This window comes from Cydia fagiglandana, chromosome Z, assembly GCF_963556715.1.
Source record: "Cydia fagiglandana chromosome Z, ilCydFagi1.1, whole genome shotgun sequence".
Taxonomy (NCBI): Eukaryota; Metazoa; Arthropoda; class Insecta; order Lepidoptera; family Tortricidae; genus Cydia; species Cydia fagiglandana.
The window spans coordinates 26,929,868-26,956,341 of record NC_085959.1 but is presented as its reverse complement, the minus strand read 5'-3'; the positions used below and the strand labels follow the sequence as shown (position 1 = coordinate 26,956,341).

Genomic DNA, 26,474 nt, shown 5'->3' with positions numbered 1-26,474 from the left:
AATTATTACGAAAAGATATAAAATCATCTTTGGACTAGTGTCTACAGAAAATTTCTCAGATTTCAATAGTTTTAAATCTGTAAATTTCCTTTAGCATATGAATTATTGTAAAAATAAAGGAGAAAATATTCTCATCCAAAGATTCCAAAGCGATCGTTCGGTATTATTTTCAGAACATTGCTCATTTGGACACCTACAAATTATGTACAATACAATAGGTAACTAACTCATGTCATGCCCCCTTAAAGCCAATAACTGAAGCCACTTCAGTCACGTGTAAACTTAAATACGTACAATGTCGTTGTATTGACATTATTGTGTGGGTCATTAAGGTTTGAGCCAAACGTCGATGGGCACCTTGGTGAAGGCGGCGTTGAGGAAGGCCTGGAAGTGCTTGGCAATGGACACGCTCGCGGCCGGCCGCATCTCTTCAATGATCTCCGCCGCGTTGTTGTTCAGAAACTGGTTCATTGCTTCGCCTGAAATATAGCCACAAACTTGTTTAAGTATTGTTCAGAGAATAAAAGGCTGAGGCTAAGTGACCCGTCCGTTGTCTGGGGTTACAACCGGTTAAAGCGATGAGATGCGATGCGACGCAATAAATACCGATGACACAACACAATACCAAGGGACAAGTACCCAATTATGACAGTTGTCTTAAATAGATACGGTCGAATAACTGCACCGAGTCGCTTTCGCCACTCACCAGTTTACTTTATTTTGAACAACGAGTGAGAACAATCTTTACAAATTGAATACTTATTATAGATTTCATACCAATGACGCTTCCGTAATTGACGGTATCCCGCACTTTGAACCGGGAGTTCCGCAGCTTAAAGTCGACCAGGAGGCGGTCGGCCGCCATGTACTTGACGTTGTCTCGCTCGATCTCCTTGCCGAACACCTTTGCGATGGCGGCCACATCGACTGTAACAAGATATATTACGAGCTTATGGTAACTTATTTTTCTCAAACATGCAATGAAATATTGATGTTATGTTCCTTATAATAGGCTGCGAAGTATGACGTTTCAGGTGCGGCTAGGACAAAAGGTCGTTAATGGAATTTCATACACATCTTGCAGGCCTAGGCCGGCAAAGTCCTCTTTTTTAATTTTCATTTCACAGATATTTGTGACACAGCATCGTGGCATTCATCCATTAAAAAAAACTAGAGGCAGTATTTGCTTTATGGTTCGTAATGACAGAGGCCACTACGCCTATAAAAAAAAAACAAAAAACAATGTTTGCTATAATTTGCAGTTTTATTTGTATAAAATCAACATGAACTTAATAAATAATACATTCTATAATTTTATAATTTTAAATTATAAATTTAACTACACAAATAAAAACATTTAAAATATTTCATCTAAACGTTAGCGGTAAAAAGGTCTACTCAAACACGCGTAGTTATATTTTTTAAATTGTTATGGAGGTAAAGTTGAAAAATATTCATTCTTTTTTATTGGATTTATGGTACGTTGTTGATTTTTTGACTTTAATATGAGTTCCGACGAAATAATGAAATTAATATTAATTGTAATCGTAGGTGTTGGAATTGGCAGCGTAAGCAGGATTGATTTTAAATAACTTGCTGCCTCTGCCGCCAAGTCAAAGACGAAGTATGTATGGTTGCTTATAGCAATTTTATTATTTGAGAAACTAAGAAAAATGGCTTATAGTTTATTAGAAACAGTTTTGTGGCATATTTTAAATGAATGTAACTACAAATTCGTCAACACTGTGGCAATTATACTTATTTACTCCATGCATAAAACAACGATGTATGTGAAACATGATTTCAACATGAAAGACTATGTAAACTTATGTGACGAAAACGACAGTCAGACGGATACAAAGCGAAAAAATCAAAGATACATGAAAATATACAGGTAGTAAAAATACACGACTCGTGTAAAACATACGCGTGATAATGGTATAGGTGCGTGTTGGTTATATTTTGGGTGTAGTTTACTTTTAGTTTTTTCTATAAATAAAACTTGGGTTTCGTGGATTTTTTATTTTATTTATTTCATTGCATGTTTGAGAAAAGCACTATACATACCTCGGCGGGAAATGGGGTTGCCCGCGCTCAGACCTATCCGTCCTCGCTTCGCTCGGCCGTCTATATGTCTTCGGCCGGCAACCCCTTTCGTCCCGGCCTCTGTAGTAATGTACTATTTGTAGGTAGTATGGAAATACTCCTACCAATGGAAATTGGTAGGAAAAGATCTAGTTTAAAATGCCGTCATTCACTGGACTTTACTCTACTACTTTACAAAACTGTGCTTTCTGACAGCAATTAATTTATTTAAAAATTACTCTATTCACTTTAAATAGGTCCTATAATCCCATTACCTATACCTACGATCTTGACCAGATGCCAGACTACAGCGGGACCAACTGTGAAGGTATTTAACTTGAAACAAATAAATACTTTTGTCGAAGTTACATAAAATACGACGAATAACCGACGATTTGGGAACCTGCTCGATCAAAGTATTGAATATCAAATAAAAACAAATACTTACTGAATGCCGCCCAGAAGTCTCCTTGGGAGCGCACGGGGAACAGCAGCACCTGTCCGGACACCTCGTAGCGGCCCGTGATCTCGATGCGCGGCAGCACCAGACCCATGTCGATACGCAGCTTGCTCAGGTCCGATCTGCAAACAATTTTATTATTTTCTTAACAAACCGATCAGTTCAATCTTTATAATCCACTGTTGAATTTATCCCTGCAAGTTCGCTCTCACTAAACAGGTGCACAAAAAATAAATGTTCATACATATTTTAGTACTTACCTACCTACTACTGCATATTCATAAACGCAAATCACTGTGAAAATATCTAAAAAGTCATGTAGGTACCAGAAATGGATGGTCAGGTAAAGAACTTAGCCATTATACATCCCCTTCCGAAGCCTAATTAGTAAGATTACTTTAAGATTGCGTGTGCGTTGATAGTTTCGGTGCGTGCCCGTCCGTGATTAGTCCCTAGCGTTGCAATCGCTCAAGCCATCTTACGCGCGATCTCGACGTTTGCGCAAGCCTCACAGCTGCGAGGATTGCATTTCAACGACCCAAATGCGCAAAATGTGAACGAGATGCGTTAAGACAATGCTGACAGATTAATACAATAACAACGGTATTGTCATGTCATGTCAAATACCAAATTGCCCAAACGTATTTCATTATTTTACAAGTAGATAACCATTCGAGTTTACAAAGAAGATAGATACCAGATTATTCGCAATGCAACATATTGTAGAAATCAAATCGCTATAGCAAACTTAATAAAAAGCATGTATGTACGTAGTTAGATACCTATAGGCAAAATAAACCAGAAAATAATAACAATGTTATTGGTTTATGTAAGTAACCATTTATTTTCTGTAATTAAAAAATCGATTGATCGTATGCTCCAATTAAGCAGGTTTTAGTATTAGTTATTTTGATAATTACTAAACTCGAAAGTATGCTCTATGTTTGGGCTTAATTTAAAAAGTAATAGAAGAGGTATATTTTACCGTATTATAAAGAACTTAAATGAGTGTTACCTTATCTTAGTGACGGTGTAGTTGCTGGGTCCGAGCACGGTGATGTTGGTGAAGGCGGCGGTGACGCGCACGGGCCCGGCGTCGTTGGCCATCACGAGCCGGTCGATGAGCAGCGGCTCCACGGCCGGCACGCCCAGCTCGGGCAGCCCGCGCGCCAGGTACGGCCGCAGGTGGTTGAACGACCGCTTCACGCAAGAGTCTAGCTGCGGGTCGCTGCGGCTGCACGGCAGTATGTACTCCGCTGGAAATACATAATAAATATTATAAGACAATTGTACACAGATCGCGATCGGCTAACTAAGGCTTGTGTTGTAGGTACTAGACGACGATATAATATAATATACACATTTATAAATACTTATGTACATACATAGAAAACATCCATAACTCAGGAACAAATATTTGTGATAAACACATAAATATAATTATGCCCTTACTAGGAATCGAAGCCGGGACCTCCTGCTTCGTAGGCAGGGTCACTTCTGACTAGGCTAGGAGGCCGTTGAAAATAAAGTGATACCTACATAAATATGAAACTGGAAATATTGTTCACCATAGAACTAAATACAAACAGGACGAACAAGCGAATTACTCGCAAATATAAAAACTGCTCTGGACAATCTTTATCATGTTTAGCAAGCTTCATTTAAATACAAAGCCTTTTTATTTCAAATGGCGCGCCTTGCACTGTGGGCTTTATAACCAAAATGTCAAGTTGCACCACACTCGCCATTCATAATGAAATTTTATTGAGAATACATTTTGAAAACTAGGGCACAACTAATCTATAGGTACGTTAAACGTAGGCCGACCCTGTCCCCATCAGTCCCGAACAGTCAGGATCAAAAGTAACGTATCAGACTATGTATATATGTGTCAAAAGTAAATACCTATAGATCTACCATTCTGTAATACCTAACTAAACTTTAACAAAAAGATTTAGGTCTTTATATGTTGAGCAATTATACTGTGTCAGATACATTTACACGCGAACTGCAGTAGCGATATGTATTATGTTTATTTGTAAGGGTGGCAGGGTGGCAGATACTTTTGAAGCGTTGTTTCATCCGTTACTTTTGATGCTGACGGAACATTTATACTTTGTTTATTGAACTTCGCAGAAGTAAGGTTGAGATTCCAAATCGGGCACTTAATGCGGTAAAATTTTAAAGTAAATTATAAGTATTGGTCATGCTACATCAGATAATTCCATAAATATGAACAATTAAAGAGCCTGGCAAAAACTGCACGCTTAATTCTGTGAAGTTCTTTCTAATGCTAAGAAAAACATTTGTACATTTTATTTGTATTTTGTGCAATAAAGTTTAAATAAATAAGTAAATAAATGAAGTACTTATTGTAATATTTTATAAGTATGCCGATTAGGGGATCGCATTGCTGCCGACGCAATACTTAGCAGGTGAACAATGACTAGATCAGCTAATCAGCAATCAATGTGTTCGCAAGAAATGATTACACGTGGGGCGGTTATGTAAGTCGCGAAGTGTGCCGCACGCCGTGACGCAAGCGGTCAGCGGTGGCAAGGTGAGTCGAGAAATGCTGCCGCCGCGCCGCGCCGCGCCGGTGATATACCTTACATCTCTTTTGGCCATCTTTCGTTTACGTTACTAGACCTTGAAATAGTTTTGCACTGCATTCGAGACTAATGACTAATAGGCTGTTTTGACTATACCGGTGTGGCCTGTAATACGAGCATAAAATTAAACTGTAGGCTGTACTCATACTGACCAGCATTTCTTCAGCAACTTTTAGAAATAACTTGTGGTTTGATTTTTAATACGTTAAAGTTTATTCTAAGACGCAATGTATTGCAAATTTTGTTATGTTTAAGGCGTGACAAGTAACGTCAATCACAATGATATGACGTGGCGATAGCGTTCATTGAAGATAATATTTATTTTGTATGAAAAATAGGGAGTCTAAATACTTCATAATTTTTAAAAGAGAACAAAAGTGTTAACGTACGGGGAGTACAATCTATGTTTTAATTATTTGCTCGTGTTACAGGCCACACCCGGTATATCATTAATTTTTAATCGACACTTGGATAACCCTCGGGTCGCACGTATAATGTGACTAAATAAATAATGAGACTTAGGTACGAGTATTTCGCTTTTAAAATACTGGTCAATTGCTATACAGCCATCATATACTTTATAGTAAAAGTATAAGTAAGCGTAAGCTAGTCAATCATATGTCTTCACTTGGTACCTACCTACTAAAAGATGATAAATAATGTTTACTTAGTTCTCTATATTTACTTTGACATCGATTAGTAATCGTTAGGTAAGGTTTATAAGAATAACGTTGAACTTGAACGGCGGTGGTCGTTTCGTATACTAAGCTCTTGCACAAGGTCAGCGGTTACATAAATCTGGTTATGTAAGTGGCAATACCGCGGCGGCCTGCAAACCCATTTTATAGCATTTCTCGGAATATTCTCACATTCTTTACTCTAATCCGATATCTCGTCATCCCCAATTAGCGATTATTGTTACAAACAAAAACCACATTCAACCACTTTTACTTGATGTCATCTTGATGTAGGATAATTAGGTTTTTTTTTATTCTCATACTCAAATAACAACTCAAAGCAAGAAAGGAGACGACACGAGAGTAATAAGAACTAAGGTAGTTCGAAATTTGTAATAGTCAAAAAAAAATGTTGCTGTCAAAAAATAATGTTTGTTGTATATATCTATATCTAATTGGTACAACATAAACAAAACTTATGAACGTGCTTTTACAAAATATTGACAATGTTGTATTGTAGATAATGGTCATATGGATAGGTAGGTATGTAGGTATTTTATTTAAAACAAAGTATTGAAGATTTTTTTTTTTGTAAGTATAGGTTGGAGATCCAACGATTATGTTAAAAATTAAAATGAATAGGTAAGACGGGAAATTCTTGGAAGAATATTTTTCTGGCGATTTCTCGGTCATCCATAAAATGATATCTTATATTGTACCCAAGGCTAGGTAATATAGGCAATCAATATTGCAGTTAAGTGCATCATTTATGTGATAAGTGATGTGATAAAGGCAGGTCGTTTGGCGCAACATTATAATAGTGTATCCGAGCCGAAACGCCGCCCCCGGGCCCCGCCGCCCGCCGCTCGCCGCGCAGCTAACGCTCGTTGTGAAACTACTTGAAAGAGGCTGAAAGAGTGCTCCAGCATTTCATCTTTCATCCTATCAATTATTCACATCAGTTTCTAATCTATCATATCTTTAGGTATCATAAATAGATACGAGTAGGTACATTTATTGCATCGTGATACTGAAGTAGGTAAGTCTGGGTGCCTACTACCTAGCCAAGATGCTAAGTACCGGCCGATGCAGATGGCCCCAGACAAAGCCAATCGTCATCACATCATATGCCAAACATTTGCGCCGTAGAGAAGGAAAGTAATGAAACTCTAATGTATCTGACGCTTTAACTTGGAAGAATGATAGAGAGAAAGAATATAAATTCCCGTTTGGTTCGCTACGGCGCAAACGATTGGCATCTTGGCTAGGCGCTATGCCATCGTCCCGTAAATACGTAGAAAATACATTTTTTATGTTATGATAGATGTACACAAAAAATGTATTGTCTAGTGGAGCTTTTTTCTTCTTGCATAAGTATCGCCATTAGATGTTGTCATTTCCATCTGAAAGCGAAGACTAACGACAAATATACCTACAGAACTTACCTACTATAAGTTTGTACTCGTAATTAGACAATATGCGCATTTAAGTAGGTACCTACGATACAGGTTAAAAAAAAGTGTTTATTAAGCCTAAAGCACCGTAACAGCTAACAACTCTTATGGAGTTATGGCTCCTCTACACGATGGGCCAGCGCCGGCCACTCCAAGGGACGCAGCCATGCGGTAGAATGAGATAGCAATATCACTTGCTCCCTCTAACGCATAAATGCGTCTCTTGGAATGGCCGGCGCTGGCCCATCGTGTAGACGATCCATTAATGCTCTTGACCTGACTCGACTGATCAATTTATTGCGTTGTCAAAGGCATCTAATTAATCTGAAGTGATTGTACCTAATCATGTACCTACCAATGTTAATGTGCAGCATTAAGCATTATTGTCGCCCGGGATGTGCGTATTTTAAAGCTCATTCGTGCCAAGGTCAGTTTGCACGATTACTTTTGGGTTCCGCGGCTTAGTGCGGCTACGCAACACCGCGCGAGCAAATACTCGTCAGCCGCGCCGGCGCGGACGTCTGAGCAAACTTCAGGCGCACATATTTAGCAGGAAAAACTAACGTGCTTACCTACCACACACAACTCATTTATCAAGGTCTTAGCTGAACGTGATCAATATAATTATAATGATCATCGTTTATTGACAAAATATTCATTTTGTCAATCCCAGTCATTTATTTTGGGGATAAAACCGGTCTTAGCCATAATAAACATCTGAAAATCGTATTAATGATAAACCTTAACAGAAAACCACAACTGAATCAGTTACTTAAACCCATTTGGATTTTTGGACGTTTGGGAACTTAGTTTATTAAGCACACATAAAATTAAACCTCATGTGCCATAAGGTCTACCGTCTACAATCCGTCCGGGGTAAAATAGGTAACTCTTTAAAATGAATATGCACATGGGCAATCTCTTTCTATTATTATTCACATAGCTTGGGTACGGTGAAGTTATAGTAGCTATAATTAGCGCGCATAAAAAAAGAAGTGCGTGGCACGCTAGCATTTAGCACCCCTAGCATCGTGCTAACTGAAAAGCTAAGCAAATTTACACATTATGAGTTGAGTGAGCATTCGAAATGAGAAGAATGGATGGAAGAAGGTGGAAGTTGGAAGTAACTTGTGCGGAAGATATTTGGATGCCATCAATTACTAATTCCGAGAACTGTAAAGAGGAAAGGCGACGGCCGCTTCTCTATACAAACGTAGTTGATGATTATTATAATTATAAGAGTTAGGAGCGAAAAACGAATTCCCCTAACTCTTATTGTTAATAATTAAAAATTGGAAAAAAAAATCAAACAGACATTAGCTGTGCTTGATATAAGTACATCAAGTTGTGTCACAATATTATCAATAATGTTAATATTCAGAGAGGAAAAGGGGACTACGTTTGTATGAAACATCGGTATTGGGGCGGTCGTCCACTTTCATCTTAAGGACGACTCACGTTAGACCGGGCAGTGTCCGGGCCTGAGCTTCCGGAGCTTACTTTTCTATGACATGACAGGCGATCACGTGATGCTTTCCATAGAAAACGATGTGGGAAGCTCCGGGTCGGACACGACCCGGTCTAACGTGAGTCATCCTTTAACGACGCTGAAGCATGACACAAACAGCGCGCGAGCCTGAGCGGAATAATATTATCACTTTAGGTGTCATTTCGGGCAAGAGATGGCCCGTTTCAGCCTTGACAAACCTTATGGATGGACTCTTTAAAATATAAATGGTCTCATGGCGCGCGTGACTCCCGTCAGGACGCTCTTGTTGGAGGTCAGGCCATAGTGTAACTAGGTACCTAATCAAACAAGTACTTCATCAATCACGAGTCTTTCTCTTACATTTTTGCCTATGATAAGTAGTATTCATATTTCTTGACCGTCTATGCCTAAAATGCCTTACATCATTTTGGAAAAGAGCTCATACTTACTCTTCAATCTGCTGGATCGATTTTTATAAAAAAAATAGCTATAAATAAACCACCGCTAGGAAACATTAGCGTCAAAAATATAACTCCCCTCTTTTTGCGTCGGTGGTTACAGACTTATAAACAACAAGCTCCATAAGTAAGTTTTTTTAAGTAAAGGACAAGTTGGTACTGCACTGTAGTTTCAAGTTATGTAAAGAGGCAAATTGATTAGTGCAGCTGTTACCTTTACACTATAATTGATTAGCAGAAATTGCACTGAGATGCGCAATACGTTTTACAAGATACCTACTTAAGGAAGGTATTTATTCTGCCTGAGCTCTTAATATGTATAACATTTAAGTAAATAATCTAATATGTAGTAGACAGTAATGTGTACATAAGGAGTGTCGGATTTAGCTCAGGCCGCGACGGGTCGGCTGGTGGTGAACTGTGAAGCAACCTTGACACCGCAGTTGCGCAGACGCTGGTGAAACTATTATTTTTGTAGTAACCTCACGATCGCGAGCCCGTAATTAGGGTATGACACTAACTTAGCTATTATAATGATGACATTAAGTGCCACTGACGTGGGCTTTTCTGGGCATTCAGTGCTTCATCCAAAATAGCCGCCTAAGGATGTTTATAAATATGTCTTTTGAAAACATAACATGTTTTTGTTTAAGTACCGACTGCTATAGGTTATTTTATTAACGATCTATCCACAATCCTTGATCGAGCCACAGTCATGTAAATTTACTGGAAATTTACTATCACATCCGTACTCGTGCAGAAATAAATATTCCTATAAATCGTACATAATAGCATGGCATGGTACCTACAACAATTAGGACCTAAGGTAAAGGGCCCCTGTTTCGGCAGGTTAAGGCTCTTGAGAGTGAGTTGAGAGTTTGTGTATTTTTTTTAAATATTACTAAGCATATCAATACCTTGAAAGCTTTTCAATATGTTATATTAGTTCTTTGTTAATAATTTAATGTATAAACTGTAGGGTTTTAGTTGAAACTTTTTTTTATATGAATTTTTTCGTGAACCTCTTATATGGCTCCCATTTCGTGATACAAATTTAGGTTAGCTCCTAAATTCGTGAATTCGTGTCCCCTGTTTCGGCATAAAGTTTTCTTAGAGTAATTGGTGATAAATTGATAATTTGCTGATAATCATTTTAAATATTTAACAGTCTTACCTACTTACGAATAATTGTAAGGTCAAATTAAAAATAATAATTAAAAAAAAATGTTAAATTGAGAGCTAGCTTAAAGTTTTTTGTACTCGTCGACTTTAATGGCTGAATTAAGACTTAGGTAAACCATATGGGTACTTTAATACTTGATTAAAAGTCAAACTATTTAATTTATATAAAAAAATAAAATTAAAATAAAAAAAATTAAAAAAATTAAAAAAAAATTATTTACAAAAAATAATTTCCTATCTTATACGTTAAATATAAACATACACAAAAATAAATCAATTTTCAATAATAAATAAAATTGTGCTAGTAGTTAATATGAGAATATACGTGGAACATACCTTAAAATTTTTAAATCGGGTCACATTCAAACTCGTTTTATGAGAATTCTAGTGAAAAAAACATATACCGAATTTCGCTCATACGAAACTTCATGAAATACATTAATTGTTTTCTAATTTATTTTTTTAATTATCTTTGTTGTTATATTTAAAAACAAGCACTCAAAATGTATCTAGAAAATCCTTGATTCGTTAGTGGCACGAAATAGGAGACACACGAAAGATAAAATGACCGCTATTTCGTCAGTCGATTTATTGCAATTTTAAGTTATTTCTATGCATATATTCAATCTTTTTTCTTATCAAATCAATTACTAAGGAACCCACAGAAACACTCCCAAAAACTTTTATTCGAATGGGTTTAGCTTTTCCTTCCTATAAGCTTAACAAGTGAGAGCGCGCACCTTACGCCTAAAAAAAGTGCACGCATACAAGACAGCTGTTCGCGGCCGTCTGACAGTTTCGACCGTCGTATTACTCTTAGTTTAATCACTAAAATATTGGTTATTATTTTATTGAAGAGATTAAATAATACAGATTTTTTTCATATGTATAATTTGAATAAAAGATATTTGAATTCCTTATTATTTGCGCCAGAAAAAAAAACTAACGAAATAACGTACTAACACGAACTTGGGGCCGTTTACCTTATTTTCTAAATGTATGAATAATATTTTACCCTCTAAATGTGACATGATTGATTGGTATGGTGTTTTATATTTAGTTTGTAGTTATGTAAAAGTAAACTTTTTTAGTAAGTAAATAGTTTAAAACTAAAGCTTTAAATCATTTCTTGTTCGTGTGTGTTATTAACGTTATTATATATTGTTATTATATATTTATTATTCATTATTTGAAAATAAAATGATTGGTTAATCTAGCCAAAATAGATTAACAATAAGTTTCATATTGTAAATAAAGCAGTGTGGAACCCGTGTGTGTGGAAGATTACAACACCACACACCTCATACCACACCTGACCACATTATAATTAATAGCAAAATATGAATAGACTCTCGCTAATAGCATTACAAAATAATTGTACCCACATCAAGTTACCCATCAGCGTACATCAAAACATCTTTCAAGTGCCGTATGGTACGGCGCGGGCGCGGCGCCCGGTTATGCGCACTTAATGGTCAATGTTAGCTCAATGGTGTTTGTCAACAGCACACAAACTAGGTAGAATAAAAATGTAAATGCACTGGATATTCAAGTATTTATACTTAGTGCTTAATTTAGATTCCTATATCACTACTGTCGGAGGTATGGAGTTAAATTCAGACCGTAAAAAGTCTGCAGCGATTTTGATAGCCAACGCAATAGCTTTATAATAAGTTGTAACGTAAATATATAATAATAAGTGCCTATGTATGTATTAGGTACTATGGGTACCTACAGGAATTGAATTTAGAATTATAATTAACAGCCGGCAGCTGGTAGGAAACTATCTACACTATTGTTTTGAACAAGTTATTTTTTCCAAAAAGCTATTTAATAACTCACTGTTTATATTTCTTGCAAAATGTAGGTATATAGGTATATTATGTATTGTACATCCCTATACCTTTCTTGTACAAGCTATGAATGCCGATGAAACAATGCGCCAAAAGTAGGTATCATTTACTTTTCCTGCTAATGATAAATCTCTACAGTTCACGTTCAAATGTATCAGTTACTTACAGTCTAACTGTTCTTATAAACATATCCCTTTTTGTTAAGGTGTTAGAGAACGGTAGATATTTTTGACGCGTAGTAGTCTGATTCCCAATTTTTTATTGAAGACTGTAAGAGTTAAAAAATACCTAACGTATAATAATAAAGTATTTAAAATAAAAAAGATAGTACCTAATAAATAATGGGATGGGACATACATACTCATTAAGTAAAATATACGGCTTGATTAAAAATATTAAAGATTCATTTTAACATAAACCTTATATAGATTATATTTAATGCATATTATTATACAAAAATATAATAATAATTGTGCATGAAATCATACAAGTGTTACAAGTTAGGACTTACGAGTGGTGAGTGAGTTGTCGTTTTCCGCGGCCGTCCCGCTGCGGCACACGCCGGCCACGCTGCACACCACCAGCAGGCTCTTCAGAAGGTGGCCCGCCATGTTTGTTTTACAAATTAAATATTACGTTTAAATGCGTGTAATATTCCAAAATCACAATATCACTGCTTTGTATTTGGATATTTTCAGGTGTCGATAACGTCAGTGGAAGCAGAAGTGGTGTGTGTGCTGGCGAGTCGCTGGGCAGATGGCGGGCGTGTGCTCGAAGGGGCCGCCGACGGGCGCGTGTTTCATTTTGTTTGAAGTGAAAGCCCTAGAGACGATGTGTTTTATTCTCGCGTAATTTTCGTCATCCCTCGCGGGCTCCCCACCTCGCTGTCAAACAAATTACAAACTCCACGTGCTCACCGCAGTCATAATTTGATTCGGAGTCAAATTAGCCTTAAGTTAGATATGAGATAATAAGTTATCTCACCAGGCCCAACGTAATACAATAGAGGATCGTCCCTGTGTTCATAATAAATACCACATGAATTCAATAATCGTTTTGCATTCAATTACTTAAGTAGATGAGAAAAACCCCATATTTTGCGCCTATGTATCCTAAAACAATAGAACTGCTCTCTGAAAAATATAACAAATGACTATACCTAAACCTTTGAAAGTTTTTATTTTTATTTATTGTCCAAGTTAAAAATAATTGCGTTCGCTTCTGACCAAAGAATACAGTATAACTCTCTTCTGACTCTCACCAGAGTGACAGGTCGTAAAGTGGTCAAATATGCTTACGGTTCATGAAAATAAATTAAATTAACTATATGTATAATTACACGTGTCTTAGGCTCTGTCTTCACTTTCCATCAGGTGTGACTAGAGCCAATCGCCGATCAGTTTATAATAAAAAAATAAATAAAAAAAACCCTATATTATAAAGTATTAAATAACTATAATTAAAACCTTTATTATGGATTTTTCCATATTAGCTTACTTTGGATGTCACTTCCGATCAAATTTATTTTAAATTTTGCAACATTTTTGCAACAGGATCCCGGTTGACCGCATTTATGTCAATTCCTTCTCAATGAGTATGCTTTTACTCTGTTGACAGTAATTTTTAGGTGGTGTTTTTTACAATATTTGAATCAAAAATTTTAATTTTTTCACAGGTAAAGGAACGTATAGGTATACATATACCTGAGTAAATGTATATGGCTTTAATTCAACCCGATTACTACACGCATTCCCAAGATAGGGTACAAACAGGCGGACGGACAGCCAGATGGACAACAAAGTTACCCTAGTTCCGCCATGTACGTCCGCCTGTCTGTCTGTCAGTCCGAGGCTTTGCTCCATGATCATTAGTGCTAGAAATGGCATTGAAACATAAATCATGCCTGGCGACAGAACGGTGATATAAAACTATAAATAATTTTTTCTAGGGTACCTCCCTTAAAAAAAGCTTTTTTTAAGTCTTTTTATCTTTGTCCCAATAATCATAATCATTTTATTCGTAAAGCTAATTTACATGTCAGTTTGGATACAAATTTAAAAATATACGGAAAAATAAGTAATCCTTACTTGGCAAGCATAATCCGATAAAATATCAATTATATATAAATGTAATTCTATAAGGCTAGAATATACAAAATAAAAAAGTCAATTAGGTATATAAATCTAATAAAAAATGTGTCTCTCCAAATTGTAAAACAAAAGCGAAAACTATAGCGAACACGCATGATCGGTCGGTACGGTACATCTGTCTTACTATTTGTATTTGTAATAAATATAAAAAAAATCTTATTTGTTAGGCAAGTAGGTACAATAATTGTTTAACTATATGGCACTAATGGAGTGTTTCTTTTAGTGGGCATTATCATTACTTATCTAAACATCTTAATTTAGACAAACATTAAACATACCCAACAGGCGGTCGGCAACGCCCAATACTTGATTGTTTTGTTCAATATATACGTTATATTATGTAGGTACGCAGGTGGGTACTCAAACTCATAGTCATACATACGAAGAATTAGTGAAACAGAACTCATAATATTAAAAGTTGTATCTTGTGTCCTCGAAAATTAATCATATCCTAACCTAACCTTTCTGATTGTGACCGCCCGAATCCGGTTCGTGTACCATTGTATGTAACTATGAGTAAATAGTCTATAGAGTACCTAAATATTCTATAGGTATATACCCAGTTCATAAGCATACGGCTCGAACAGTACGCTGTCAAACAGCTTCGTCAGTAGAAAAAGGCGCGAAATTAATATTTTCTATGGAGCGATAACCCTTACCGCTAAGTTCAGCTGTCGTGAATATGATAAGTAACAATAAGAAATAGTTACTTATCTTATAAACTTTCAGAAAGTAAGTAAATTACACGTCTTCCTTATGTTGCTTCTAAAAACCTGACTACCACCAACTGTGGCCTATGAAAACCGCTTTCTCGTTTTTTCATAAAATAGTAGTGACGCAGACACTGATTTTTACAAATGCGTCTTTTGTCTACTACTGCTACTACTACTACTGCCGATCTAAACACAACTAATACTTGCTTTAAGTAGAAAAACGTTCAACGCTTTACTGGCTACCATACAAATTAATGATTCGGTTATGTTCTAATGTATGGGGAAGACAAACAAATTATAGCCAGCATTCAATTAATGTAGTATGGTGCTTTACTTTATTTTTTGTGATAGCGGCAACAGAAATACATCATCTGTGAAAATTTCAACTGTCTAGCTACCACGGTCCATGAGTGGTGACAGACAGATGGACAGCGGAGTCTTAGTAATAGGGTTCCGTTTTTACCCTTTGGGTACGGAACACTAAAAACTCTGTAAAAACTAGGCTTCCAAGTGATTATTGCCAAAAATAAATTAATCAAATAATTTTACCAAAAAATAATGCATAAGACCCCTATATGTTCATTTTCATGAGCTATCAAACGAAAAATGGATTCATAAGACGTAAACTCTAACCACTTTAGGTGGGAAATACCCAATTTTTTATCCAGTATTTATTTTACATCACATTTTACATCTTTGTCGGCTTGTTTAATTTATATAGGTACCCATGGTACCCATGGATGGTACCCATGTCAAAATGCAGTTTTCTAGCACTGACGGTCCCTGTTGATGACAGTACCCTAAAAACGAACTATGTATTTTGAAATACACAGCCCATTGTGCTGTCGATAGATGTTTAATGAGTTTGACATTTACTCTGGAGTATCATTGTTGTTGTTTACACAGTTGCCAAATTTATATAGTAATCTCAGTTACATTTAGCAAACAATGAAAACATGTCAAGACCTTAAGAGATAGATACAAGCTTTATTAGATATTTCCTCTGCCTGCCTAACTAATTATGTGGTAATAATTTTTTTTCCTAGCCTATTTGAGTGTCCCGCTGCTGGGCAAAGGCCTCTCCCCTCAATTTCCACGATTCCCGATTTGGTGCTTCCTCCGACCAGTTGTTCGTTCAGGAAGCTGTTCAGGTCATCTTGCCATCTCCGTTTGGGCCTACCGCGGCCACGTCCCTCTACCGGCATTCACTTGGTGGCTAAGCTAGCCCACCTCTCCGGATGCATGCGGTAGACGTGACCGGCCCAGTCCCATTGGAGCCTAGCGGTTTTCTCGCCTACGTCAGCAATGCGGGTTATAAAGCGCAGCGTGGTGTTTCTTATGCGATCAGTTAATTGAACATGTAGAATACAGCGCTACATGGCGCGTTGGCAAACCTTCAGTTTGGACTTCTGAATCTCTGTGAGTGACCAAGTTTGAGCGCCGTAGGTTAGAATAGGCAGAATAGACATGTCAACGAGTTTGCGCTTCAGTGACAATGGAAGGTCGCCCTTCATTAGATAATAATATATAATGTAATAATTTAATCATACTTTTTCTTTCGTCGTAAATATCGTTAAGAATGGAAACTTGCTTTAAATTCTCATGTAAGTTTCCAGGAACTTCCGAGAATTTCCCTGAATGTTTGAGAATGTTTTACAACTTACACATTACTACTCTGGGGGGTAAAATCAAACGGTTACACAATACCTACTTACATTTTGAAGGAAAAAGAACTAAGAAACATTCCTATTCCTACTCAACAATGATATGGTAAGTACTTAACTTACCCAACATTAAGTCGAAACCACGTGCTTCCCTTAAAGTCTTTCGATAAGTTTCGAGATATGCAGCAAATGAGCAGTAATAATATCAAACCTATATTTGAACAAACAAGGTCAAAAATGCATCGAAATACATAACTTAATAACTTTGGAAAAGAAAACATAAGTGCGTGATAGCAAACCTTAATGAAGCGAATATTTGGTGAGGCAGCTAATACGGGCAGAGTTCACCCGCGAGCGGTTATCACACCACCTCCTTATCCAGAACAGTCAGTGGCCTAGCCGCCTCCCAGATACATAAACGTCTCATTTATTGATTACGTTTTACAATTAACTTGTGGATACAAGAATTCTATTGTTTAATAGTATTACGATTCATTATGGAATCAATTTTCAAATACAGAAGTTCTATACTTTTAATAAGTCGTGTTTAGTCAGTTTGGCACTAAGAAAGATTTTTTTAAATATATATATATATAAATAATGGGCTACGCTTTTTCTCGGAGGCAGTGGATGACGATAATCGTTATTTCAATAGCAGACTTCTGTAATGCAATATGTGTAGCGCTGCAGGCGCCGTTCTACCCTCAAGAGGTCAGTATCTGCTGCATTTCTTTCCGGACTTTATGATTCACTGTGAAACGTCTCAACAATCGATTATAGACTAATTGACTGTGATATATCTACTTGTGATAGTGAGAAAACATTGAGAATGTGACTGAAATATTCTTGTATGTAATGCAGGATCAATCACTGGTTACATAAGGTGTGTGCATATACGAGTACCTCAGGTTTTTTCAACCCCCGACGCCAAAAAGTACTGTCATTTATCCGTTTCTTTGCTTAGTTTTTTTTTTTCCAACTCAATTATGCAAATAACGGTCAATTAAAACAATTAACTTCATTGCAGTACCTTATAAACATAGTCCCTAGCCGCGTCTGTCTGTGTGTTTGTTGATAAACTCAAAAAATATTAAACGGATTTGCATCCGGTTTTCACATATCAATAGAGTGATTCTTGAGGGAGGTTTAGGTGTATAATTAGTTAGGCTCGCTAGTTAAATATAAATTAAGAAAACTTTTCATATCATTTTTTTGTCTTCATTTATCGAACATAAAAATAAATTATAATTTTACCTGAAAATAATCATCATGTGCAACAAAAATCAGGAACAATTCATTTAACTGACCTTTAACACTTTCTGTCATTTGAACAATTGTTTGTCTTAGATGTTATTATCGCCGTGTCGCCGTGTCATTTGATTTATTTATCAACGTGAAGTGGGCAGTTACCCTTAATTTGGCGTTGTCCGAATTCCTGTACACAATCTTATACCCTCTTTTTGTTGTATTTTCTTTTTTAACCAGAATCATTGATACCGTTGAGTGCCGAGGAGGTTTGAACTCACGACCTACCGCGATTTTTGCCAAATTAAGGGTTGTTAGGTTCGCGAGCAGTTATTGTTCGCGAATAGTGTTGGCCAAGGGGTTTGTGGAAAGTTTGGGTGTCAGTAAAATACTGCCTAGTACTTTAATTAGACTTTGATCTTAAACTAAGTTACATTGACTAGGTAACCACCACGCCAGTCAGCCACACGAACTATAAAAGAGCCATAATCTGTGAAACTATACTTCAAACTCCTGAACATTAAACAATCCATTATATTATGCTTAGCCACAATAGCCGTACCCTACCGTGCAGGCGCTACCTAACGCTATTTCGAACAACTGCCTCAAGATTGTTGTTTACATGACTTACTTCTTTAATTAAAATTACCTTCGCAATAAGAAATTATTAAATATGTTTTTGCATTCCCCAACTGAATTAGGCACCTAAGAGAATAAATAATATGCATTATCTCTTGGTTGTAACAGGGAGTGTTAACCTTGTTCGTCATTAATTCAAAAATTCTTTACAAGTTTCAATACGGTTAATTTATGTTTTATACCTTTATATCTATACAAATATATGACCCAATCTTATAATATATGTAAAGATTCATGGCTATATAAAGCCAAATAAATCCTAAAAAATGTTGCGTTTCAAGGTTTTTAAGGTTTTTTTTAATCGGATTTTTTTATATAATGATTTCTCGTTCCTACGCATAAACATACAATCCCATGTAAAAAAAAACCTTAAAAGTGGCAACAACCTTGTGGATTGTACAGCCTCCATTACATTTACGGAGGTACACCTTTTCATGTAGAGCGTTGTGTTGTGCAGGCCGAGAAGAAGCACTGCTCGGCGACGGAGTACGGGCTAGTGTTCGGCGTGTTCGAGCTGGTGGTGTTCCTGGTGAGCCCGCTGTACGGCTCGCACCTTAACCGCATCGGTCCCAAGCTGCTCTTCAACGGCGGCATCCTCACCACCGGCGCCTGCGCTATTCTATTTGGGTAAACTCACAGGATTTTTCGCCTTGTCCTTATCGCACTAGTTTAAGGAGCCGCTTCCGTTAGCGAGACGGGTATATTTATCTAAAATATTTAAAACTCAGCTCCTGTTTCGTCTTAACACTCCATCTGCAAAGCTTCACTGAGCACACGTCTTTACCCACACTGTATAATTGTATACACACACAAGATAATGTTAACAAACAAACCAAGTACTGACTACTAATCACTATCGAGCGACTCTTAATGTACAAGTACTTTAATAAAATAAATATTTTCATAAATTATACATAAATATTACTAACAGGAAGATCTTGTAGCTACATAAATAAAACAGTGACTTATCTCGTGTTCGTTTGGTGGCGTCTAGACTGATGTCTCTGAGATATGTATGTCGAAATGCAAGATCAACGAAAACGGGTCACTTTAAACCGGTGACCAGGACTCCCTCATGTGGCGCTTTCAAAAACGTGATACCTATTCAATGAAATAGATTCAATGACCCGACTGACGATACCGTCTATTACTTGCATGTTCCTTCGGAATGTTACTCGCAGCTGAGACTGAAGTTGTACTGGGAAACAAAAGAGCAGTGAAGTTAAGAGCAGCGTTGTCAACAGGATGCTGGACAAGGTGGAGGGGCACGGGGCATTCATCACGCTGAGCTTCGTGATCCGCATGGTGGAGGCCATGGGCAACGCCGCCTTTCTCACGGCCTCCTTCGCCATCATAGCCAAGGAGTTCCCTAACAACGTCGCGATCATGTTTGTATGTCTGCTTTATTGCTAGTTACATTCAAGCCTAGACATTTACAATGTTAAGCAATAGATAGAAATTGTAATTATTCGGAGGCTATTAATTAATAATCTAATAAGAGTAAGAATGGTACCTACTTTTAATATATCTATTTATTCTATTATATATACTAGACCAGTTACTGCAATGCGAATAGTAGTAGTGTTTGTGGATTCATTATGTTTACACTCCGATAAAAAATCTAACCAAAAATATTACAATTATATTAAAAACGTACTACAACTAGTTATATCTTATATTAAAAACGTTTTTACTAGAACGTAGTATTGTAGCCATCTCATAAAAAATCAAGTTAATTATTTATTAGTTCAGTTAATCAGTTTTGGCAAAGGTATATTTTTCTGCTTCGCGTCTTAATTTGGTCTTAATACTTGGGCCTTTTATAGTTGTGCGATTTACATTTCAGCGAGACAATTGATAGCATTGCTTATCTTATTGTGGAACCTCGTTAATTAATCACAGCTCGATACGAGTACATTGCCAGCACCGAATACGATAATAATGTGTATTGCGTATAATTTAATACTCGTAGTTACAATACAATGTGATTGCTACGAGTATGTGCGTTTGATGTGTTATTTCACGTGGCGCGCCAGTTGTTCCATATCTACAACTACTAAGCACATTAATAATGTGCGTATTTTCTTTGATGGGGCTAGACAAAAATAATAGAAACACCAAAACGTGAAAATACTAAACTTACCAATTAAATTGCCATCGTTCACTTTAAAAACATTCTGTTAACTCATTAAACAGCATTCTAAGAGCGTTTTCGACTTCTTTCAATAACAGCTCGTGAGGTGCAAACACAGCCGTTTTTGAAATAAAACCTTAAGTATAACACGTACTCGACCATTACAAAAAAAATGTCATTTGCAATACAATTATTTTTTTTAGTTAAACTTATAAACCTAGAATATATTATGCTGAAGCAATCGACATAAAACTGAAAGTGATATTTAGGTATGTTAAGATTTAGTTACTGGAAACCGTTTTCTCCCGAAATGGAAATTGTATGAAAAAAGTACCTTTTGTCAGTATCTGTACTTCCCTGTTAACTATTAGAGTTTTGTCGTTGCAGGCGTCGTTAGAGACGTTCTTCGGGCTGGGTCTGATCGTGGGCCCGGCGCTGGGCGGCGCGCTGTACGCGCTGGGCGGGTACACGCTGCCGTTCGCGGTGCTGGGCTCGGCGCTGTTCTGCGCCGCCATCATGAGCTGCGTGGCGCTGCCGAGGGGCAACGACGACGAGGACCTGCGCCCCGGCGGACGTAACTATACCAACATATTTGCTATAATTTTAACTGCCAATTCTCTTTTACTGTTTTTTAAATAACCCAGAGGCAATTTTAACGAGGTGGAGTCGTTTTAGGAAAGGCTACCTGATCGTGGCAATCTAGTAAGTTACGTGAGAATATTAAATGAACTTGTATTGTTAATTGTATTGTATATTTTTTACCGTTTTGATTATTGTCGCCTTACTCGGTTGTCGTTGGTGTACAGCGAGCATCTTCACGCTGCTGCGAGTCCCGGGCGTGCTGCTGGCTGCCGTGAGCATCATGTGCACCAGCATGAGCATCGGCTTCCTGCAGGCCACGCTCGAGCCGCACCTGCGACAGGTACGTGTTCCCGCTCCCTATAAAGCCTGTCGCCTTGGTCTCAAGTAGACTCTGTACATATACACGTACAGTACCAAAGTTAATCGGGAAGACGGCAACATTGCTATAGAACATGACGAAAGCGTACATAAAGATGTAGCGTAGTACAGCATACATACATATATCAACAAATGGCACGAACTCATGAGCTACAACAAATAGAAAAAAATACTGTAAAACGGTATTGTCGTATGAAAAAGTAAATTAGCCTACAGGAGGTTAGGTGTAGGTGTAGCCCTATCGTGCTCACCATATGTATAGTACAACATCTTCTGCTTCCCTCATAATGGCTAACATTAAATTGGGCAAATTGTCGCATTTTTAGCAACGACATACAGTAGCGACATCTATAGATTGCCTAACTTTAAATAAAAGATTTACCACATTGCATACCGTCATCAAGTTCCGCTGTCTAAACCACACTAAAATTGACCTTGTACAAGTATTTTGGGCATGATGTTTCCAGTTTAGTTTCTCGCCCATGATCCTGGGGCTGATGTTCGTGATCAACGGCGGCGTGTACGCGGTGTCGGCGCCGGCGTGGGGCTGGCTGTGCGACCGGCCCTCGATCAAGCCCAAGTACATCACGGTGCTGGGCTGCGTCTTCATCGCAGCCGCCTTCCTGCTCATAGGACCGGCACCCTTTATTTATGATCAGACGTAAATATAATCTTCTTACACTGTTTTACTAATTCATCATTGTTACCTCCGCACTGTCGTGCAGGTAAAACTATAGCAAAAAGTCACCTTTTACGTTCATCCCGCACGCATAAAAATTACCACCCAATCATCAAAAGCCCCTTTCGAGTATGAGTTTATAATGTTACGATTTCTTTTATATTTAACCACTCACATGATTGATATTTTTCAGTGACCTTTATTATTCTGTAAAAATAAGGGTGACAGCTTGCAACTATACAGTTGCATAAAGCATGTGAGTGGATATTAGTATTACCTGAATAATCTGAATATTTGTATTTACAGGTTACTGTGGGTAACAGTGTTAGGCTTAGTACTACACGGATTAGGCATGGGGAGTCAACTGGTAGCATCCTTCGCAGACGCTCTCGGTACTGCCATGTAAGTAATTTTGCAACGATCTGGGACCCATTTTATGCATTTTATTTTGCTACAAACTATAATTTTGCAAGTTTAGAGCGACGGCATTAGGTACTCAAACGCCCGTCGTACTTAGGGTTGCCAACTTTTTTTTGGTGGAATATAGTATTTTCCAGAATAAGGCATCAAAAATATAGTATATTTCAAAAATATATAGTACTTTTAGATAAAATACTAAACATGGGTGTAATTTACGTTCAATCAAAAATATAGTATTTTAGTGTACTATATATTTTTCCAAAAATATATAGTACAGAGAGCCAAAATATAGTACAATACTATATAATATAGTATGGTTGGCAACCCTAGTCGTACTGGTGGCGCGTATTGCCGTTTTAAGTAGGTACTTACACCAGTAGTAACTTTATGAAATGGAACTCGGACATCCATTGCCTTAGTTTATTACAATTGTTATAAACAACGTAGATAATTTTAAAAGTAAAATATGCCTAGATATAGGAATAATCTAGTTACTTAATAATAATAATATCTTTGTATTTCAGTGCGAGTGGGCTGCCCAATTCTATAGAGACGTATGGACTGGTATCCGGCATGTGGACGTCCACGTTTGCGCTGGGAGCATTCATCGGGCCTACGGTGTCCGGTCTCCTGTTTGATTCCATCGGCTTTAGAAGCTCTACGATGTTTGTTTTCATATTGAATATGGTAGTGGTGAGTTCGAATATTGATTTACAATGCAATATATATATGCCAAAATCAATTCTTTAGCGTTTCATCCATAGTCTCGTTTTATTGTCAACATACAAAATATAAAAACTCCTAGGAGTCCTGCATGGGTAAACCACTGCAGGTGCTGGTTAAAGTCTCACTAACATTGTCATTGTCACGCGCACGTATCGCATTTAGAAAGATTTTTCCCCGCATATCGTTTGTTACACTTAATATAAGGGTCAAACAGTTCACTGTGTTACGTTCTTTCCTGTAGACATACACAAGAGTTAAGGGCTATAAAGATTAATTTTCTTATTTAACCCTTATCCACGTAAAAAGGTCCTCCTTTTATTTACAGAACTAAGATAAAATCATTACTTACATGCCCACAAGCTGTTAACTATTGCCCACAGGAGAGAAAACTAGCGTGTTCGCGCGAACTGTACATTTTTCTCTCCTCCCATATCTATTACTCCCATAACTATTCCATTATGGAGGGTCTCTACCCAATCTCTACCCTAAAAGGTAGAGGTATCTCTACCTTCCATATGTTCCATGCCTTGACACTTGACACGGTACCCATAAATTCCTTTCTAAGCTGTTTTTAGCAAAATAGTTGACTGTCGAAAGGGCTGTCATCCCAAGACTGCAAAAGTTCATAGGTATAAAATTGCATGGGCACATTATGAATGGAATTCATTCACATAGTGGCCATGGACTTCTATAGCTGGGTGTAATGTATACCAAATTTCACGTCAATCCGACCAGTGGTTGAAAATAGACTTTCAAGTCATAAATAGGTAACATAGTTCATTCATCACTTTTAAAGCTTGTATTATGTACATTAGGTACCTAACGTATTTGTTCGTTTGCAGATGTTAATGGTGGTGGTGTACCTGTGGACGTCGGACCGCGCGTCGAAGCTGGACGTGTCGGTGTCGGCCGGCGACCTGCTGCAGATCGACGGCACGCTCGATGGCAGCGTGCTCATCGGCGACGAGTACCCGCCCGCCACTCAGCGCGCCAAGAGGTTACATTTCACTATTACTCTGGAGACTACTAAAGGCCTGTGCACACCGACTGCGTGTGCGTGACGCGCACGTGCGCGTGCGGCGTTGTATTATACAGATCCTTATGAGAGACGGCACACCGCTTGCGTGACATGTGCGTGTGCGGCCCCAACATTTTAGCGCACGCGCACGTGCACGTCACGCAAGCGCAAGCCGGTGTGCACAGGCCTTTATGCGACTAGGCTACTTAGGAGGACTGGCTCATGCCGTGTTAAAATATACCTATGTAGCTCCATGGTAACAACCATCTGGGCCATATTATTCAAACTAGGTATTCATCAAGTATTCATTAGATTATTTATCATACAAAGTCTATGATAATCGGTCACGGAATATTGCCGGCCAAATCGCACGCTGTATTAGAATAGAGTTTAGTATGACTATTCGACTATTTATTTTTTGCCAAGTAAATAGGTAGGTAACCATTAAGTAGCTGTTTGGAAATTCTTCTGTTGATAATTTCGCGGACGGCTTCAGGCGCTTTCATGGACAGCCAGTTAACACTTTCCCCGGCCCCCCCGTTTCCAGTACAAAATGAACACCGACACGTGTTCTTGGCAGTGAATGTGTTAAGATCCTCTGTTCAGTTGTCATTGGTATTTGCAGCCACCGGCGCGGAATCAGCGTGGAGCAGTCCCGGCCGCCGGCCATGAACAGCCTGATCGCGTGCTCCAGCTACAAGAACCGCCGCTCGCCCTGGAGCCAGCGCACGCCCCGCTACCGCCCCTCCTACGGCAGCCTGGACACGCGCTTCCGCGGCGCCATGTCTGTCGTCTGACAACCCCCGAGGGTCTCGCAAACCGGCAATCGCTTATAGAAAACGCCACTCTAAATTTAAATCGTATGCTGCCTGGCCTGCAATACGGCCACATCTCAATTTTTTTTTATTGCAAATGGGGTTTGTATGGAGATTTTTTTTTAATATAAATAATTAAGTTTCATTTAAAAATGTTGGTGTCCTAGTGGCCTTATTTCTGGTACCATGCGACATATTGTACGGAAAATATCACGTAATTTTTCATTTGTCGATAAACTATTGTCATCTTGGCTACGGCTACGGTTGTTGTCAGCAAACCTTACTTTTGCTTAAACTTGTAGGTATTATCTGAAACGATATACCTATCGGAAACGATATACTTATCCGTAATATTGGCATACAAATATGTACGATCCGATACTGCCTTTTATCTACAATCTGATATTGAACATCGTCGCAGACATGACCATACTTTAACTATACAGGCTGATTTTGTTATATCTGACCAAATTCTTAGGGGTGAATATGTAGGTCATACTTACTTTACAGCTTCTACTATGGCGCCAACACCGAAGTAACTAAAAAAGTCTTGTGGCCTAGCTAAGATGTCAATCGTTTGCGCCGTAACGAACGAAACACCAAGTGAGGGAGTCACTCTATCGCACTAATATGGAACTTTGATAGACAACAAATGCGTTTCGTTCGAACGATGGTCATCTTAGCTATACTCCCCGTTATCTTCGACATTACTTATACTATCGTACCCGGGATCGATTTCGGGGTTGATCTTACAGTAAAAGTTATCTAATAGGTATACCTATATATTCGCCTCAAGAAGCAAGAAGTACCTACGGCTACGGCCAAATGTCAAATGAACACCCTGGTGCATAGTCCGATACCGAGACTAATATGATCCGATAATGTTTGCATATTGAAGCTCCGGACTTTTGTACGGCTAGCAGAGCTTTTAGTTTTTTTATGTGCGTCAATGTACCTAATGTTACCGTTGCATTTTGAATATAATTATACAGGGCGTCCCACGGCTATGCCACATGGAGGGAAAGTACCCTGAATATTGTA

The 26,474-nt window shown here is 37.9% G+C and overlaps 3 protein-coding genes across 3 annotated transcripts in view; 1 reads left to right on the top strand and 2 right to left on the bottom strand.

The window, feature by feature from the left end:
- LOC134678818 (protein archease-like) overlaps window positions 1-22,450 on the bottom strand; it is a 233,500-nt gene extending 211,050 nt beyond the window's left edge. Inside the window, exon 1 of the mRNA XM_063537522.1 lies at window positions 22,435-22,450. The gene's annotated coding sequence lies outside the window, so the exon portion shown is untranslated. The remainder of the gene's footprint in view (window positions 1-22,434) is intronic.
- On the bottom strand, window positions 297-13,205 carry LOC134678812 (protein takeout-like). The gene is made up of 5 exons (XM_063537515.1): window positions 12,782-13,205; window positions 3,561-3,801; window positions 2,534-2,667; window positions 778-927; window positions 297-479 (listed from the first exon to the last, which is right to left on the bottom strand). Exons 1-5 carry the CDS (start codon window positions 12,879-12,881, stop codon window positions 328-330), a joined length of 777 nt encoding a protein of 258 aa, XP_063393585.1. The 5' UTR covers window positions 12,882-13,205; the 3' UTR covers window positions 297-327.
- LOC134678801 (MFS-type transporter SLC18B1-like) lies at window positions 17,089-25,481 on the top strand. The gene is made up of 10 exons (XM_063537498.1): window positions 17,089-17,508; window positions 19,139-19,308; window positions 19,926-20,073; window positions 21,203-21,389; window positions 21,622-21,737; window positions 22,243-22,436; window positions 22,761-22,856; window positions 23,399-23,567; window positions 24,443-24,597; window positions 25,244-25,481. Exons 1-10 carry the CDS (start codon window positions 17,398-17,400, stop codon window positions 25,413-25,415), a joined length of 1,518 nt encoding a protein of 505 aa, XP_063393568.1. The 5' UTR covers window positions 17,089-17,397; the 3' UTR covers window positions 25,416-25,481.
- Window positions 25,482-26,474: the final 993 nt, after the last annotated feature.

Coding starts and splice junctions, on each gene's coding strand:
- LOC134678812 (XM_063537515.1), bottom strand. CDS start 12,881: ATGGCGGGCCACCTTCTGAAGAGCCTGCTGGTGGTGTGCAGCGTGGCC. Junction 928..2,533: donor AGACTTCTGGGCGGCATTCA/GTAAGTATTTGT, acceptor ATCTTGTTACAG/TCGATGTGGCCGCCATCGCA. Junction 480..777: donor CAATTACGGAAGCGTCATTG/GTATGAAATCTA, acceptor GCTATATTTCAG/GCGAAGCAATGAACCAGTTT.
- LOC134678801 (XM_063537498.1), top strand. CDS start 17,398: ATGGGCTACGCTTTTTCTCGGAGGCAGTGGATGACGATAATCGTTATT. Junction 17,509..19,138: donor CGCCGTTCTACCCTCAAGAG/GTCAGTATCTGC, acceptor TGTGTTGTGCAG/GCCGAGAAGAAGCACTGCTC. Junction 19,309..19,925: donor GCCTGCGCTATTCTATTTGG/GTAAACTCACAG, acceptor CGTTGTCAACAG/GATGCTGGACAAGGTGGAGG.